This window comes from Mesoplodon mirus (genome assembly GCF_964341445.2).
Source record: "Mesoplodon mirus genome assembly, chromosome: 17".
NCBI classification, from domain to species: Eukaryota; Metazoa; Chordata; class Mammalia; order Artiodactyla; family Ziphiidae; genus Mesoplodon; species Mesoplodon mirus.
In genome coordinates, this window is record NC_138993.1 from 2,555,076 (window position 1) to 2,575,128 (window position 20,053).

The 20,053-nt window shown below is 41.4% G+C and overlaps 1 protein-coding gene across 3 annotated transcripts in view; it reads left to right on the plus strand.

Moving 5' to 3' along the window:
• SGCG (sarcoglycan gamma) overlaps positions 1–19,982 on the plus strand; it is a 47,272-nt gene extending 27,290 nt beyond the window's left edge. The window contains exons 6-9 of one of the 3 annotated variants that reach the window (XM_082601948.1): positions 3,934–4,053; positions 7,847–7,919; positions 13,929–14,052; positions 16,608–17,402. In XM_082601948.1, coding sequence (XP_082458074.1) covers positions 3,934–4,053; positions 7,847–7,919; positions 13,929–14,052; positions 16,608–16,784 — 494 coding nt within the window. In that variant the 3' untranslated portion in view covers positions 16,785–17,402. Of the gene's footprint in view, positions 1–3,933; positions 4,054–7,846; positions 7,920–13,928; positions 14,053–16,607; positions 17,403–19,319 lie in introns of those variants that run through there. The other 2 variants (XM_082601949.1, XM_082601950.1) reach the window with 2 other exon arrangements.
• Positions 19,983–20,053: the final 71 nt, after the last annotated feature.

Here is a 20,053-nt window from a genome sequence, read left to right on the forward strand (position 1 = left end):
AACCTTTGGTTGGAAAGCCTCTGCTATATTGAGAATCCTGAACTAGGAAATATTCAACTCACCAGATCCCAGATGATTTTCAGTAAATGACTTCCCACAATCACACTCATTCCAGCCTCACATTTCCTGGAAGAAGTTAAATTTAGCCAATCTGGATATTAAAATGTGATTTATGTGAACAAGACAAAGTAATCCCATTTAATTAAATGAATAATTGTTTATTGCTAAGACCACTGAAAAAATTGGCAACCAATACAATCAAAGCCAAAAGTCTTAAATTCCAAAAAAAATCAAACATAGGAGAGCAAGCATCAACAGCTAGCATCTCAAATCTTGGAACTAAAAGACAACAAATTGTGAACAACAGGGGAATCTTACTAGTTATAAATGCAGCTCTGGTTACTACAGTTAATGTTCTTTTGACTTCGAATAATAGAAACCAATTCTGGTTAGCTTCAAAATAAGACTTTTTAGCTGAATGGGGTCAATTTTGGCAATTCCTATTTCCCTGAAATTTTCTGTTTCATCTAGGTTTTCAAATTTATTTGCATAGAAGTCTACATAGTACTCTCTTTTTGTTTTTTTAATTTCTTCCATTTCAATGGCATTATTTTAATGGCTACATAATATTCCAAGGAATATATATATATAATTGTAAATATAATTATAAAATTATATTGTAAATATATTTATTGTAAATACAGTATAATTATTGTATATATACAATAATATTATTGCACATTTAATATATATATATATATACACACACACACACACACACAATAATTTGATTATGTAATACTCAAAAATTGGAGTTAGGTTATTCCATTCAGTCAATGACACAGTTCTTAATTCAGGCCACTCATATATTTAGGAGGTATTCAATAAATACTTGTTGAATGAATGAATGGAGGAATGAATAAAAGACTCTGTAGGAAGGGATGGGCTGGAAAGCCAGCTTAAGTGTGGGAGAGAGTTCTAGGAGATGGGGTGGGGGAAGATGGCCTGTCCAGGGTGCTCCAGAGTGGACAAGGGTTCAAGTATAAGTCTGAGCCACAGCTGTGAGGGATTTGGGGTCATGAGTGGAAACAAACTCAAAATTTCTTAGGTAAACAGAAGAGAGAAATTCAATAAAGAAAGTCAGGAGTAAAAAACAAGGGGTTAGCATCACTGTTCACAATAGTCAAAACATAGAAACAACCTGTGTCTATAGACAGATGAATGAATAAGATGTGGTATACACACACACACACAATATAGATATATACATTGTGTATATATATACAGTGGAATACTACTCAGTCATGAAAAAGAAGGAAATAATGCCATTTGCAGCAACATGGATGGAGCTAGAGATTATCATACTAAGTGAAGTAAGTCAGACAGAGAAAGACAAATATATGATATCACTTATATGTGGAATCTAAAATATGACACAAATGAACTTATCTATGAAACAGAAACAGACTCACAGACATAGAGAACAGACTGCGGTTGCCGAGGGGGTGGGGGAAGAATATGAAAAAGAATATATTTATAACTGAATCACTTTGCTGTACAGCAGAAATTAATACAACATCGTAAATCAACTATACTTCAATAAAATAAAATTTTAAAAAACAGTGTTTTTAAAACTTGGTGTTTTAAAACTACCTAGAATCTCGCATTCTCCCTTCATCAGGGAAACATGAACTCTTCCAGGTCAGCCCAGACATCCTCTTCCCTGAGGTGTCATCCCTGACCCCCCAGGAGGGACAGGAATTCCTTGTCAGGGTTCTCACTGGACACTGTCCATGCTTGTATCACAGCACTTATCAAATTGCCCTGGGACTAGACTTATATGCTTTTTTCTTCACTGGACTATGAAATCCTATAAGTTGTGAACTGCATCTCTTTTATATAGCCTCAATTCTTAGCACAAAACCTTGAACATAAAAGCATACAATAAATTTGTGTTGAATGGAAGAGGCTCACTTTCCTGAATTTTCTTTGATTTGAGGATTTATGTAGCTTTGTTACTCATGAAAATTATGCAGCTAAACTCATTTGTTGAATATTTCATCAATGTATATGAAACAATGGTTACAGAAAAAATGTCATTTAGTTTAACCACTTTCACTTGATAAATTCTCCTCGAATTGTCATATGAATCTCCAATGAGCTAAACAGTGAACTCTTATTGGATAAATTAGTCCAGTTTTTTCTCTTGATTCTAAACTCAAATAACTTCAAATTCATCACTTAATGCAAATAGTGTTTGTATGATAAATATGTAAGATATATCAGTGACCCAGAAGAGGTAAATAGTGACACTGAATCACAGGATAACTGAGTTTGGGTGAAAGCCCAGGAGAGCAAAAATACAGGCAACTATCAAAAAATAAAGCCAGGCTTCCTTAAGAGAAAGGAGATAAAACATAGAGAAAAAAATGTGTTCCACTTTGTAACATGTGCGCACACACACACACACACACACACATTTAAATGAAGAATCATTGGAGGGTTCTGAGGCACAAATTAGTGAAAAAACATAAGAATATGTTGCTGACAATATCCAAAATGGATTAATGTATTAGTTGAAAAGCTTCTATTTAATTTCTAGCAGGTACCAATCAACTTGAATGAGTACTGTGAGGGACACAGGGACACATACACAAAATCTGCAAGTATCCATTTCACAATAAACTTACTTTTCTAGATAAGAAAATAGAACTAACAAAAGAATGAAGGAACACTTGTAGTTCCTTAAGCAAATGCTGAGCGCTATGTTCTAGAGAGATGAATCCATTATGCTGCTAAGGTTAGAAGGACAGGAAGCACGGAGAAATCAGAAAACATAAAATGATGGATACCCAAGTGTACCAATGAGAGACATTGAACAAGATCTCACACGCTGAAGGTACAGCGTCCCCAGTGCCTGGCACACAGAAGCACACATTAAACATCTGCTGAGTACAGTCGTAATTTAAAAGCCAGTGGGTCGGAGATTGGGATTGGCGTATATACACTAATAGGTCTAAAGTAGATAACTGATAAGAACCTGCTGTATGGCAAAAACGAACAAACAAACAGAAAAAGGTCATGTGAAAGGAGTAAGCTTGGAGGAGAAAGTGATGCCCTGTTCTTGAAGTAGAAAGAAGGGCTGGAGAAGACAGAAGTGCCTGAGATGAAGGTGAAGGGCAGGAACTTGAGCGTGTGTTTCCATGGTGATGTCTGTTTGCTCCATGGAGTAGGAGGTGAGGATCAGGGCAGAGGCAAGAATCCGAGTTTGACTCATTCATTGTCTGCATTAACTTTGGCCATTGAAGGAAGCCATTCATAAGATGGCCTTTCACAAATCTCACATTTCAGAATATAAACTCCTCAGTTGGTTAATACTCAAAAGAATACCAATTTCAGTAATCTGCATAGAAGAATCATATTATTTTGGGCAAGTTTTAAAAACCTGAAAAAATTAATTTTTATATAATTCATTCATACATTTTTTTTTGTTTTTTTTTTTTTTGCGGTATGCGGGCCTCTCACTGTTGTGGCCTCTCCCATTGTGGAGCACAGGCTCCGGACGCACAGGCTCAGCGGCCATGGCTCACGGGCCCAGCCACTCCGCAGCATGTGGGATCTTCCCGAACCGGGGCATGAACCCGTGTCTCCTGCATCGGCAGGCGGACTCTCACCCACTGCGCCACCAGGGAAGCCCCATACATATGTTTGATATAGATCAACATACATGTGACCTACATTAATTTTAATAATATAATGGATTTAGGCTTAGGACTTAAAATTTAATCACAGAATCAAAAAAAATTACTGGTAACAAATCTTAAATGTTTAGTGATTTGGTACCACTGGGTCCCATGGCATGTGTAAAAGTAGAGCTTTTAACACTGCATAGACTACACACTTTATAATAAAATGTTTTAATTCATTCTTTAGGTCCCAAAATGGTAGAGGTCCAGAGTCAACAGTTTCAGATCAACTCCAAGGACAGCAAGCCACTGTTTACTGTTGATGAAAAGGCAGTTGTGGTTGGTACGGATAAACTTCGAGTAACTGGTATGTAGTAGCTCTTTATTTTTAATTAAGGAATAATTGACAAACAACATGAGTTTCAGGTGTACAACATAAGGATTCAATATTTGTATATATTGTGAAATGATCCGTACAATAAGTCTAATTAACGTCCATCAGCACACATACTTAAAATTTTTTTCTTGTGACAAGAACTTTTTTTTTTTTTTTTATGGCTGTGTTGGGTCTTCGTTTCTGCACGAGGGCTTTCTCTAGCTGTGGCGAGCAGGGGCCACTCTTCATCGTGGTGCGCGGGCCTCTCTCGTTGTGGAGCACAGGCTCTAGAGCGCAGGCTCAGTAGTTGTGGTGCACGGGCCCAGTTGCTCCGCGGCATGTGGGATCTTCCCAGACCAGGGCTCAAACCCATGTCCCCTGCATTGGCAGGCAGATTCCAAGCACTGCGCCACCAGGGAAGCCTGAGAACTTTTACGATCTACTTTCTTAGCAACTTGCAAATACACAATATGTGGTAACTGTAGTCACCATACTATATATCACATCCCCGTGACTGATTTGTCTTATAACTGGAAGTTTGTACCTTTGACCACCTCCACCCATTTTGTCCACCTCCCAACACTCACTTCTTGCAACCATCAATCTGTTCCCTACGTCTGTGAGTTCAGTTTTTGTTTTGTGGTTGTTTGTTTTTTAGATTCCACGTATCAGTGAGATCATATAGTACTTATCTTTCTCTGACTTTTTTCACTGAGCATAATTCCCTCGAGGTCCATCCATGTTGTTGCAAATGGCAGGATTTCCTTCTTTTCCTGGTTGAATAATATTCCGTTGTGTATATACCACATCTTCTGTATCCATTCATCTGTAGTAACTCTTAAGAAAAACAGTATCCCATGGAGGGCACTTCTGCAAAAGCAAATTGTAGTTTTGGCAAGTTTACTGTGGAATATTTCAGGCTGATAAGAAAAAGGACCGTAGTTTGAATTTGTTGACTTTTCTTCATGGCATTTCTTTTGAAATTCTTTGATACTCTCTTAGAAGAATGAAATCTTCCTCACAAGTCTTTACCCACTCTTTTTTCCCCACCATATTGTTTCCTTTTATCTCTTTCCAATTGATATAACCCAAAGGCTTTACACAGAAATAGAAAACTACTACAGCCATCATATAATTCCAACTGTGTTGGGAAAATTGCACCAAAAAACAAAACTTGATTTATTCTTTATGTCATACAATTCCATAGTTGCCACAATGATGGTTAAGTTTTGTTAAATATATAAAATACGAGAAGAATACCTTTATAAACGTTAATTTTTGCAAGTAAATTCCCATTCAAGCTTTTCTCCACTACGTACTATAAAAGTTTGATCTCTGTTTTAAATGGATTGATTTCAAGTAGCCTTTGGAGTTTCTTGGATCAGCAAAAGCAGCAGCAGTTGACAGCCAAGGAAAGAGGAGTGAGAAGTGACAGAGAACCAGGTCACTCTGGGGGCAGAGAAAGAGAATTCAATGCTTGGCTGTACACTCGTCCCTCTGGCCACTTGCCCTGAGCATGGGGCGTAAGGGGAGGGACTCAGTGGTCTTTCTTTAAGGCGGCCCCTCCGGATTCCTGACTTGCAGTACATCCTGATCTGAACGCACATCAAGAAGTGCTTTCTTGCCGTTGCCTTTGTCTCAAGAACGCAAAGAGTAACGTGAAATCCCTCGTCCATTCTTAAACAGCTGCTATATATACTCTAGTCAACGGGGAAACTGAAAAATCATTTTTAAATCAAATTCATGGAGGAGATTAAACAATTTCACCACCCCAGTTTGAAACTGATCTCGGCCTTCAGCAGTCTCATTTTTCCCCCTAAAAATAGAATTGTCACCAAGTGACCAAAATGAGCAGGTCTCTTTTACTAACCCCAGTTGCAGAGCATGTTGTTGGAGCAGCATCAAAATGTCATCTTCAAAAAAAAATACTTTATCCCGTTGCCAGAACTGGCTTCTGGAAGATGATTCATGGTTGGGTACTTCAGTTCCTTGGCAGTGATTCGCTAGGCGGGGTCCATTCCCCAACATTTAGGAAGGAAAACAGGGCCCTGTAAGAGTATCCAGTATCATCACTAAGGGGAAAGACACAATCTAGCAATAAGGCAGTTCAATCCCTTCATCCTTCTCTCATTAGCTAAATGGGATTACATATGTCACAAGTGACGACGCAGAAATTCTGGAGTCACCCACAAAGCCACCCACAAAAGAGGACCTGGAAAGTAAGGTTTCAGCCACTGAAGAAGAAGTGAAGGTAAACACAGGTGGTGAGCCCATGTCCCTTAAAGATGTGAAGATGGATCTCTAGCAGCTGCTTAGAGAGCACCACACCCTTCAAGCACATGCTCGACACATCTGGCTCCGGACCCAGTCATGCAGCTCTGTGGACAGTTGATGACTTGCTCCATCAGTTAACAGCCCTTCAGCTGAAAGGAACAAAAGGCCCAGTTAAAACTGGCTTCAACTCTAAGGACATACGTGATCCCACAGGAGGTCTCCAGGCTGATTCATTCGGTGTTTTCCTCCAGCTCTGCTTCTTTCCTGACTTTCCCCTTTCAGTGGTGGTGAATGGTCCCATCAATTCCAAGGGTCACTTCCTTGTGCAGTGACTTCTCCAGACTTCCATAAGAGGACCTTGATGGCCTCTGGGGGTCTGCGCTCCTTAAGTTGTCCTTCCAGCCTAAATTCTCCTCGTATTGCTTGCATTTCTCTCTCTCTCTTTTTTTTTTTTTTTTTTTTTTTGCGGTACGCAGGCCTCTCACTGTCGTGGCCTCTCCTGTTGCGGAGCACAGGCTCCGGACACTCAGGCTCAGCGGCCATGGCTCACAGGCCCAGCCGCTCCGCGGCATGTGGGATCTTCCCAGACTGGGGCACGAACCCGTGTCCCCTGCATCGGCAGGCAGACTCTCAGCCATTGTGCCACCAGGGAAGCCCTGGTTTGTAATTTTGAAATTTCATTTTGTACTGACTGGTGGAGCCCAAGACAAGGGTGTGGTCTAGGCCAGGCAGAAGGACCTAGGTAAATCATGATGAGCACTTATCTGTGAATAACCCTGCTGTGCATAGGTTAAAAGTATGGGCTTTGAAGTCAAATCACAGGCCGGCCACTTAGCTGTGTAACTCTAGGCAAGTTAATTAACCTTTCTGTTCCTCAGTTTCCTCTTCAGTAAAATGGGAAAATAATCATACCTGCCTTGTAGGGTTCTGAGTACTAAGCAAGTTAGGATATATCACCTTCGAATCTCTGCACCCTAACCCAATACCCACACCGTGTCTTGCACATAATTAGGTTCTCAGACTAACCAGACAACTGGGAACATACTGATTTGTACAAATTAGAAAGTCAATTTTAAATATTCAAAATTTGGATTTTTCTATAAATTTCCTGATGTGCCTTAAGAACAGATGACACAAGATACAATTTTTACACATAAAATCTAGAGAATGAATCAAATTACTATTACCGAAAATATATGGACTTAATGCAATTTTCAACTGAAATTTCTTTCAATTTGAGGGCTAATATTGCTTTCTGGTTTTAAAATAAGCCTGGGTATTTGTAACTGCTTTAAAAATTGTATTTTGTTATAGACATCTAATGAAATCATGGTATCCTTGGAAAAGCAGGAAAGCAGTTATACCTATTTTTTTCCTGCAACTCAAACACCTGTACGAATTCAGCAACGATCAGAACCTACGTGTCCTGTAATATGCAGTATAAATGCTCGATTTGTTGGCTGTTGTTTACTTTACTTTTGTAAAAGCTTCATCTTTGGTTTGTGTTTAGGGCCTGAAGGGGCTCTTTTTGAACATTCAGTGGAGACGCCCCTCATAAAACCGGACCCAACCCAGGACCTTAGGTAAGAATTCTGTTCAAATATAAACTCTCTTATAGAAGATAACCTGGTTATGTGCTAGAATAACACGTTAGCAGATATTACCAGGTTGTTTCTTATTCCATTAGTTGTCTTTATTCTGATGAACTTCCGCCCATAACAAGGCATTTCTTACAAAAATCCAAAGGAGGTCAGAAGTCCTACTGTATGTCCCATCCTTTTGTCTCTGAGCTCTTTACTAGCCCTGCCCCTGCCCCAGTGCAGCCTGTACTGTTCCAATAGCTGTTCCTGCCTCCAGAAAATCTGAGGGACTTGGCTAAATGCAGCTATTTTATTTATTTTTTCCGATTTTTAAAATTGTGGTAAAATACACATATAAAATTTATCATCTTAACCATTTTTAAGTGTACAGTTCAGAACATATTTATACTTTACATACTTTAAAAGAATTTTTTTCTTTTCCATTATGGTTTATCACAAGATATTGAATATAGTTCCCTGTGCTATACAGTAGGACCTTATTGTCTATTCATTCTATATATAATAGTTGGCATCTGCTAATCCCAACCTCCTAATCCATCCCTCCCAAACCCTACCTGCCCCTTGGCAACCACAAGTCTGTTCTCTATGTCTGTGAGTCTGTTTCAGTTTCGTAGATAAGTTCATTTGTGTATATTTTAGATTCAAAATATAAGTGATATTATATGGTATTTGTCTTTCTCTTCCTGACTTACTTCACTTAGTATAATCTCTGTGTCCATCCAAGTAGCAGCAAATGGCATTATTTCATTCTTTTTTATGGCTGAGTAATATTCCATTGTCTATAGGTACTGCATCTTCTTTATCCATTCCTCTGTCAATGGACATTTAGGTTGCTTCCATGTCTTGGCTATTGTGCATAATGCTGCTATGAACATGGGGGTGTAAATGCAGCTATTTTAAATGTTTCATTGATTCCACATCAGCCAGAGTAAAGTCCAGAATGCTACTGGGGCACTTGACTTGTGACCTAGACTCCTTGGGGCTCTCTAGGTTGGCACCCTGGGGGCCTCCTGCCTCACCTGTCCTGAAACTGAGCCACCGCCAGGCCCCGACTCCACACTTGCACACACGTTGTCCCACCTGACTGGGGTGCCCTCCTTCCCTTGGAGATGCCACGAATATCTGCTTGTCCTCACACTTCAGGTCACATGCCATAGGGTTATGATTCATGTGGTCCACAAACCCTTCGTTTTTCCCTGAAGAGCATCAGCTGAGGCAAAACATTTGCACGTTTTAGTGAAAGAGGATGGTGTCTTATATGGGCTTGAAATTTGCAAAAGGCATTCTTAAACATTTCAATTTACATTACATTTTTTAAGTAGGTGCACTGTTAGTAGAGACAAGAACGTTATAAAACTGAGAGCTTGACGGATTCATATAGGCAAAAAAAGTTGATATATCTTTTTTTCAACTGTGGCAAAATGCACATAATATAAAATTTACCATCTTAACCACTTTCAAGTGTACCATTCAAAAGTCTAAGGTACGCTTATTGTTGTGCAGCCATCCCCTGCCTCCATCTCCAGCATTCTTTACATTTTGCAAAACTGAAACTCTGTTTTTAATTAACATTAAAAACTGCACCAAGTCTATAAACCAATAGTGATAAAAAAAAGAGAGAGAGAAACTACACTGAAGATATTAATGGCATAAAAACACTGATGGAAAAAAAAATCTTGCTGAAGATGAGCTTACTAAAAGAAGAAGAAAAAGGCAAATGAATAAGGAATTGAACTACCATGAGGAAGAATTAGCAGCCACTTCAAGTTACCCCTGAAACTCCAAGTAGTAGAACAAAGCAAAGAGATTTTAAAACAGGTATGAATAAAAGGCTCAAAGAGAAAAAAAAAAAAAAAAAAACTTGAATACAAAGGTAAGGCAAAGACAAGATGAAAATGGAATATTTGGAAAATAACAAAAAGAAGTTCTAGGAATGAGAGATTGAGTAATTAAAATCAGTGGCAGGGCTTCCCTGGTGGCGCAGTGGTTGAGAGTCCGCCTGCCAATGCAAGGGACGTGGGTTCGTGCCCCGGTCCGGGAGGATCCCATGTGCCGCGGAGCGGCTGGGCCTGTGAGCCATGGCCGCTGAGCCTGAGCGTCCGGAGCCTGTGCTCCACAATGGGAGAGGCCGCAGCAGTGGGAGGCCTGCGTACCACAAAAAAAAAAAATAGCAGTGGCAGCCAGAACTTGGTTTCTCACACCATTCTCCAACAAAAGGAATCAGCATTCTTTGGAGAAATCCTTGGCTCATTCTAGGACTGGGAAGGTAGGTGAATTTAGAGCATCTTATAGCCAATAAGTAAGAAGTACTCAAAAATCCAAACAATGAGGGTATGTCAGAAGGAACACAGGAGTCAACTGAAGGTTGGCAGGTATCAAATCTCCATGATTTTTAGATTCATTTTAAAAAATAACAATGTTTATATGGAAGAAATTACATCTTTTGCAGATACTTAAATGTATGATAAAACATTTAGATGTTAAAATATGTAATGGGTGCCTCGTTTTTCAAAATTCTTTTAAGACAGCCATGAAGAGCACTGCTTGGTTTTCTGTTCTACCAAGTTTTGGAATGTGTGGGTTTCGGGGATGAACATACTCAGTTTTACCAAACTTGGCCAACGTACACCTCAGAGTGCTTGCAGTGATGTCTAATTCATGAGCAGTGAGAGTTTGTCTTTCCTCACATTTTTACCAATATTCGGCACTGTCAGAGTTTATGATAGTTTTCATCCTGATGTGTGTTATATTGTGTTACTTTACTTTTTGTTTCCCTGATGACTAGTGTGGTTAAGCATCTTTCATATTTTTATTTTGTTATTAAGGTTGCTTCTTCTGTGAATTGACTCTTCATTTCTTTGCTTCTTTAATTACTTTTTAAAATGGATTTGTAGGGATTAAAATATATACAGGGCTTCCCTGGTGGCGCAGTGGTTGAGAGTCCGCCTGCCGATGCAGGGGACACAGGTTCGTGCCCCGGTCCGGGAAGATCCCACATGCTGCGGAGTGGCTGGGCCCGTGAGCCATGGCCGCTGAGCCTGCGCATCCGGAGCCTGGGCTCTGCAACGGGAGAGGCCACAACAGTGAGAGGCCCGCGTACCACAAAAAAATAAATAAATAAATAAATAAATAAATAAAATAAAATATATACATATTCAGAATATTAGCCTTTTTCCTATTATATTTCTATTAACTTTTAATGTTTATATACTGAAATTTATTAATCATTTCTTTTATGACTTCTGGATTTTAAGCCATAATTAAAAGACTTTCCCTACATGAAGAGAAACTCGTCAGCCACGTTTCTTGTATGGCTTTCTCTCTTACATTTGGATCGCTGATGCATTTGGAGTTTATTCTTGTATGAGGTACAGATACAAAAATCTGGGTCTAATTTTCTCTCTTCCAACTGGCCAACCAGGTGCCAGCAATTGCATTATTATGTAACTGCCACTACAATTTGAAATGTAACCTTTATCATATATAAGATCTCCCTGTGCATCTGGGTCTGTTTCTGCAGTTTCTACTCTATCCTGCTCAGCTGTCTATTCAGGTCCAAGTACCAACTTTGTTACTTAAATAAACTTTAAAAGATATTTCAGTGTCTGGTAGGGCTAGCCACACACAGACACACATACACACACACACGTACACATACATACATATATACACAAACACATGTACACATACACATACGTACACACGTACAAAATACATATACATATATACACACATGCAGACACGTACACATACAAACACATATACACACATATGCATACACACAAACACATATACACACACCCAAAACACACACATATACATACATACACACATGAATACATACACAATACACACAAACACAGAACACACACATACACACACTTGCAGCTTTTCCCTTTCACCGTTTCTGTCTGCTGTTGCTTATTTTTCCACATGAACGTGAGTTCTTTGATATCCGACCACTGTTGAATGCGTTCACAGAGCGGTGCACCTCAGAGCATTCTAATCTCAGCCGTTTGGGTAACATGTGTCTACACCTGTGCTGCACTGAAACGTTTCACCTTCAGGGATAGAAATGACACAAAGGGGACGAAGGTTGCTCTCCCAGGAGCATCGCAGTCTAATGCCGTTAACAGCTAGTCACTGGGCCTGTTGAGGTCGTTTGCGGTTTGAGAACTGGTCTTTGAAGCAGACTCACCCTCACCAGGGTCCCTGAAACAGGCCCGACCTGTGCAGTTGCTCACCCATCCACCTCCCTCCCCTGCCTTCCCTCCCCTCCCCTCCCCTTTCTTTCATCAGTCCTGGCAGGAGAAATGCAGGCAGTTAGCAAAGTCAGAAGGGGCCTGCAATCAGCAGACCAGGCTCATGAAGATACAGCGTGTTTCCCCAACACCTAAACCCAACAGAATTTGACCGATAAATTCTAGGAATGTCTCTGTTTCCTCGCACTCAAAGTAATATTTTAAAATGTGTAACAGATCAGATCTTACATACTGAGATGTACATAAGGAAGCTTTGTTTTCCATAACAAATAGTGGTAGACAAGAAACTTGCTGATCAAAGGGAACAATCCACCTGATTTAAAAGTCGATCAATACTACTCAGCCATAAAAAAGAATGAAATGATGCCATTTGCAGCAACATGGATGCAACTAGAGATTATCATACTAAGTGAAGTAAATCAGAAAAAGAAAGACAAAAACCATATATCACTTATATGTGGAATCTAAAATATGACACAAATGAACTTATCTACAAAACAGAAACAGCCTCACAGACATAGAGAAGAGACTGGCGGTTGCCAAGGGGGAGGGGGGTGGAGGAGGGATGGATTGGGAGTTTGAGATTAGCAGGTGCAAACTTATATATAGAATGGATAAAAACAAGGCCCTACTGTATAGCACAGGGAACTATATTCAATATCCTATGATAAACCATAATGGAAAGGAATATTAAAAATAATATATGTATGTATAACTGAGTCACTTGGCTGTACAGCAGAAATTAACACAGCATTGTAAATCAACTAGACTTCAATTTTAAAAAATTGTAAAAGTCAACTCAGTCAACTCAGCAGCAAATTCATTACCAGGCGCTTCTCTCCTCTTAAACATTACCCTTTCTGTCTCTTACCCACCTCCACCTTGCTGTTACCCTGCAGTGGGAGGGTTTCCATCCTGTTCTCCTTCTTGTGGATCTTTGCACATTTCAAGGAAGTCCCCCTTTCAACTTTTGGTTGAGTCAGATTGGAGCAGCTGAAAAACCTGTCCAGTGATCACGTTGTGCCATCTGGTGGAAACTCAGTCTTTTCCAGGCGGAGGCAAATAAGAGAATTTTTCTGCTCCTGTGTTCCTGGTTCTGTATCTGTGTTTGACTACATCACAAGGAGATGCTAATACATTTTACAAAAACAACGCCAGCGGAGGCCAGTCTCCACCCTGTCAACTCCATTAATTCAGTATTTTTCCAAAAGAAATCTTTGCATCTGCCCTGTAATCTTCCTAAATGAAAAAAAGAAAAAGAAAAGAAAAGCAAACAACACCTGGAGTCCAAATTTACATCCTATTTTCTGAACGTGTTAGCAAATGTACGCGTTGCCCTTAAATTTCTCTTTTTCCCGAAGAAGTTTGTATTTTGGCTAAAAAATAGTTTTCCAGAGATGTTCACCAATAGCATTTTCTTCTGCTGTGGTGTGCCAGAGTGCCAACCACGCCATCGAAGCTACTGCACAGGGCTAGGACTGTCTAATATTTGCATCTATTTTCAGAGGATGCTAATTTCATAGACTCCATTGATGGGAAATTAAAATTCTTTACTGCACTTTATTTCTGGATTTATCAATGAGTAACGTACTATATGTTAGCATTCAAGAATGAGTGAAAATACTATATACCTTACTGATTATATTTTCTATGCTAAGCCCTTTGTTGGGGGATTCCGAGGGTGGCTGTTTTTTATGCTATTTTTCCTGGTTTCTCTCCCTCATTTCAGACTAGAATCCCCGACACGGAGTCTCAGCATGGACGCCCCGAAAGGCGTTCATATTCAAGCTGCTGCAGGGAAAATGGAGGCCCTTTCCCAGATGGACATCGTTCTTCACAGCAGTGATGGGACAGTGAGTCCAATAGATGGGGGCGGGGTGGGCCTCCCGTTGTACAAGTCCCCTGAGCACTGATGACATGCTTGTCCATTAAGGCATCAGCAGAGTAAATTTATGGTCGTTTGTAAAGGAACATCATGAAAGGCATAGCACAGAAAATGTGAAAGGAAGGAAAAGACAATTTAGCACTGAAAGAAGGGCCAAGAAAGGTTAAAATAATTCTCTGTTGGATCCAGACTGCTTTGTTTGGTATTCGTGCTATCAAGTCTCTTGTTATTTTCAGCTTTGAAAAAGTACTAGACTTTCAGAGCTTACAGAGAACATCAGTATGCCACTTCCTAGTGATCCAACTTCCCTCAGTAGGGCTGTCACTAGGAGTTACCTGTGACAACCGCCATCTGTTACTGCCAGGGGTGCTCGCTCGCACCAAGTTCTGGGTAAGTGAAAATTAAATATGAAAAGTAAGAGCTACAGGAAGAAAAAACCCGGAACCTCAGGTCCAGAAATAAAACATCGCTGATACGAACTGTGGCTATAACGGGCAGCAGGGTACAGGCTCCCCGCTCTTGACCTTTCTAGCGCGAGATCAGTTTGCCAATTACTGTGTGAATTCAGGGACGTTAACAGGCCTCTCTGGGCCTACCCCCTCAGTTGTCAAGTACGGAAGCTAGTGTTTACTTCACAGTGTCACAGGGTTATGAGACCCCAGTGCGGTAAGATAGCTTTGAAATGACACTAATTTAATAGTAAGAGGGAGGTGTTGTTAAGGCAGCTCCTGAGTACACAGGACCCTCGAGGGCAGCCCGCTGGTGGGAAACCAAGGTCATCAGGCGAAGCCCCTGCAGGTTGTAACTTACAAAGTTTTGATGCATGGAGCAGATAAATGCAAAAGTGGAAGCCAGGAATTTTGGAATCTTATTACTAAATCATAATGTCACTATGTACCGGAAGCATATTGCCTTGAAAAAAATCTATACTGATCTTAGTTTTGAAATAATATTACTTATTTTCATGAATTCGGTGTCATTTTAAAAATAGCACTCAGCCTGACCCGTACTTGAAGTTGATACCCCTTATCACTGGGAGCTAGTTCAAAGTGAAGAGATGTCTGGCCTCCCAGAAAATATTCTCCCAAAAAGGCAAATGAAGATGAACAAGAAAGCAGTATATGGACCATCAGTGACCAGAGTTTGCCGGAAGGACAGGAAAAAAAATAACTAGAAAAAAATTAACCAATTAACCAGGAAAAAGGAGAGAGGAGAAGCCAACAAGTTAGGGAAAAGCAAAGAACTGGGCAGAACCCAAAGCATTAGACGATAACCTAAATAGGTTCTGCACTAAAAAAAAAAAACCCACTTGACTTCCTCCTCTGACAGTGACCCAGACCCCAGGGCAAAGCCTGCCTATGACGCATGTGTACTGTCACCCACCGCTTCCATGAAGAGGTCAGCATCCCGAGAGGGGACACAGACACAGATGCCAGTTTATTAAAAGCTTGGAGTATACAGGATGAGAGCCACATAAAACAAAGGAGGGGTCCAACCTTGTTGGCGAGGAAGAACATGGAACCTTCCCAAACATGGTTTAATTCCTTCTGATAAGTGAGCGCCCTGGTCAGGCTTGGCAGCTCTGTGTGACCACACTTATTTTCTTAAGCTGTCAGATTACCAGATCTCAATAAATGGCCATTTGTTTGTATTTCAGTTCAACTGAACCTCGATAGGAACAAAAAAATCCAGTGGCTTTCATCTTATTTTAGTTGTCTGTGTGTCTGCTGCTTTCCTGCATTTAATAGAAGGCAGTAGAGTTTCAAATAATATTTTAAAAGCTGGGGAAGGCTTCCCTGGTGGCGCAGTGGTTGAGAGTCCACCTGCCGGTGCAGGGGACACGGGTTCGTGCCCCGGTCTGGGAAGATCCCACATGCCACGGAGCGGCTGGGCCCGTGAGCCATGGCCGCTGAGCCTGCGCGTCTGGAGCCTGTGCTCTGCAACGGGAGAGGCCACAGCAGTGAGAGGCCCGTGTACCGCAAAAAAAAAAAAAAAGCTGGGGAAATGGTTGACAGCTATTAGGATGAATTTAATTGCCTCTCACAGGAAAATAAAATCAGGAGAAATTCCAACAATCACATGTTAAAATGACTAAGATGAATCTACTTCTGTGGCTTGTATCAATACTTTATCCTAATAGGGAGGAGAAGCTGAAGGTCAAAGTGGAACACAAGGTAAATGTGAATCAGGCAAAGAATTGTATGATTTTGGTCAAATAATTCTGAAAGGTCTTCATAAAAGTGTCACATCGTTCATTTTTCTAGCTCGCCTAGCAGAATGAGTAAAAGAAAAAAATGACTTCCCTCCAGTTCCTAAGGACTATTTATCCCCTGCCTGGATGTAAACTAGAAATAGGCTTTTAAAGAATCAGATTAATTGTAATATGATTTCAGTCAAGCCAGGTGCCTACTTCATTTTCTCTGCAGAGGAACAGCGAATTTGTTTGGAACATTTTGAGCATTCAATTTCATGCTTGTTGCGTTCATTCCTCCTTGACCACTTCATCTCTCGTTCTCTCCCAAGCAGCTTGTGCTCGATGCTGAAACCATATGTTTACCCAAGTTGGCTCAGGGGACTCAGGGTCCCTCAAGCAGCTTGCAGGGACTCTACGAAATCTGTGCGTGTGCAGATGGGAAGCTTTACCTGTCTGTGGCCGGCGTGGGTACCACATGCCACGAGAACAGTCACATCTGCCTCTAAACCAGGGGCATCTTCCACAGAGCTACCTGCCTCGTTTCGGTGAGCTTTGGAGTGCTGACCTCAAGCCTTCACACCTGGAGCAACTCGACAAAGTAAAGCTGAGTTGGCACATGGGAAGGAAGTAGGACCTGCTTTTGAAAGGAGCTCAGAAAGAAAAATATACCAGTGGAAGTGTTCCCATGAAACTACGTGATCTCAAAGTGGCGGGTGGACCTTAGACACAAAAGTCAAAGGAATATCAGGAGAATGTGTTGATTCCACTAGACTGATTCATTTCCATCAGAAGCATTGTGACTTTCCCTTTCTTGTACGTGTCGATCTACAGTGGAATATTGAACTGCTGTGTGGAATATCAGCTGTGGGTATCTGACTCCCCATGAGAGTAGCCGTGGTCCTGCTGAGGTGCCGTGAGGTTTTCCTCTGTGTCGCTCAAACCTGTAAGTGCTCTCTTCATTTTAATGCAACGTGTGCCAGGTTTCACAAGAAAATCTTCAAGTTTTGAAGGGATGTTAAGGTTGATTTGATTTTCAATATGTAGTCAGAAGAATAAATTATACAAAACCATGCTTTCTTTATATAGTCAATGAGCAATAAAAATCAACCTACATTTTTCATAGACTTCACAGTTTGTCTTACTTTCTTTAATCCGCATAACTCTTTGAGGTAGGTACTACTTTTCCCCCAGTTACTGGTGATAAAAAAGGTTCAGGTGAGACAAGTCACAAGGTCACACAGTATCTGTTAAAATTAAACTAAACTGTGACCCTGCATTTCCACATCGGTTTTAACTTCAGACAACTTTGACCTGTGTCTCATTCCATCCGCGGCACCAATCTACCTGATACCTGCGTAGACGGGCTGGTGCTCACTTGACAAGTGGAGAAACTAAAGTCCAAAGGGGTTTGTCATCCACCAGAATCACACCGCGAGTAGGCAGGAGCTCCCAGCTGCCCAGCAGGCATGCTCACCTGATGGGACAGGTGAGGCACCAGGTGGAACCTCACGGAGTCAGCCTCTTACACTCACCGTCGGCTGTGTGATTTGTATTTGCATCCGGTGGGCACACTGAACCCATGAGCACGTTGGTTTTGTAGAGGCCACTCACTCACTCTGTAAAATACCCTTTGGCACCCAGAGCCGTGGGTGTCGGTTTTGGTTTGTGGTTTACCAGTTGTTAGCATTAGAATCCCCACATGGCACAAGACATGGTGGGACCAACAGCACTGCAGCTTTGGGTTTTTTTTAAATTAATTTATTATTTACTTTTGGCTGCGTTGGGTCTTTGTTGCAGCGCGCGGGCTTTCTCTAGTTGCGGCGAGCGGGGGCTACTCTTTGTTGCGGTGCGCAGGCTTCTTATTGCAGTGGCTTCTCTTGTTGTGGAGCAGGGCTCTAGGCGTGTGGGCCTCAGTAGTTGCAGCACGCAGGCTCAGTAGTTGTGACTCGCGGGCCCCAGAGCGCAGGCTCAGTAGTTGTGGTGCACAGGCTTAGTTGCTCCGCGGCATGTGGGATCTTCCCAGACCAGGGCTCGAACCCGTGTCCCCTGCATCGGCAGGGGGATTCTTAACCACTGCGCCACCAGGGAAGCCCAGCACTGCAACTTTCTAATTAAAGGACTTATAACTATACACACAACTTCAGTTTCACTTTCCACAGTCTCAGAACTGAGAGAAAAGTGAGTCTTTATTTCCAGTGCTGTTTTGACAAGGTGTTAACAGTGCAGCCCACTTCTGACAACTCTGCGACTTCTAAATTACTAGTGTCATAAACACTTGAGATTACAAAACAAAAGTACAGTGTTTCCTAAGCAGTTAAGGGCAAACTCAACTCTGAATATAATGCTCCTAGTTTCTGGGGGCGGGGGAGGGCTTTAGATTATAAGTTGGTATTTGCCTTTTCCATTTAGTTGAGTCCTGATTTTTAAAATGAATGTCTGCTTTCTTGCTCTGACGTTCCTATTGTCACAGTAAATAATGTTGCCGTTCTTGTGTCCTATGTACTTTCCTGTACCATGTCTGTGCAAAAGGAAAAAGTCTTCCAGCCCAGTTGATGTAGATGGAACACAGGATCACCATGGAACATTTCTAAACTAGTTTGGTTCTCATAGAACGCGTGTACCTGTCAAAAAAAATGACGCCGATGATAAAGTGAGGTCGAGAAAAACAAAGTATGGGGAATAGAACCTTTTAAACAAAAGGTGTAAATCAGATCTTTTTGCTCCTCTGCTATAATGGAGAATCATCACTAAAGTTGTTTCATTCTACAGAGTGATCTGGAATTTCTCCTTGCTTAGAATAAGAACTTTTAGATGGGCTGTATTCTAAGATGTATTACATAAACCTGTCTTCTTAAGTACATTATACAGTGTAACTTAAATTTCCATTAAAGGTGTAAGGCCATGCTTATGAATGTACCCAATGAGGCATACACACAGATAACCCTACACACTAAGTGTTTATCGACCGTCAAGTGCTGATATTTTAGTGACCTCGCAAAATAGTCCTTGTTTCTTTTCCAATTTCCGAACCGACTGAGAAGCAGACACAAGTGAAAAAGATGAAGATCAGAATATCAGCTTTAATAGTAAAGTTGGATTTGCAGCAAAATGGACTTGCTAAGACCTTTCAGCAGAACAACCCCGAACCTCTCCCACCCCTGCAGGCTCCGACTCTGCAGCCCCTACACGAGTTCAGGTCCCCCCGCCCGGGCACCCCCAGGTCAGTCTCCACTCGTGCGCGGACAGGGAAGCAGGGTGGGAGCTCCCGCGAGGCTGGGTCAATTTGTATTGGTTTTCATCCCCTCCCTTCCCTGATCCAACACGCCTCTTCCCCCTTGGCTTTAGCTGGCTTCTCCGTATTGTAAATGCCACTGCAAATAGGCTGTGGTTTAATAACCAAACAAACTTTGGGTCACATATAAACAAGCAGGTGGAACAAGCGGGTCTAAGGGCACCGAGGAAAAAAGGTGGATTCTGAGCTGAACAGTCAGTGCAGCTTCACCTTTTGTCCTGGGCTTTGTATCCAGAATAAATGAGGGCACTTCCCGGGCCACTTAGCAGCTACAGGAGAAACAAGCCCAAATTTTAAACACATAGTTCTTATTTTTCAGTAAAATGTACCTCGCGTTGGCTTTGGTATCCAAGTCTTCCCCAGTCTCTCCCACACCTGACGGCACGGGGTGCCCGGGACCGGCTTCCAACCCAATGAAGAAGTGACGATACTTTAGGCTAAACTTGTCAAAACAAGATAAATGGAGAAGAAGCATCAGAAGCC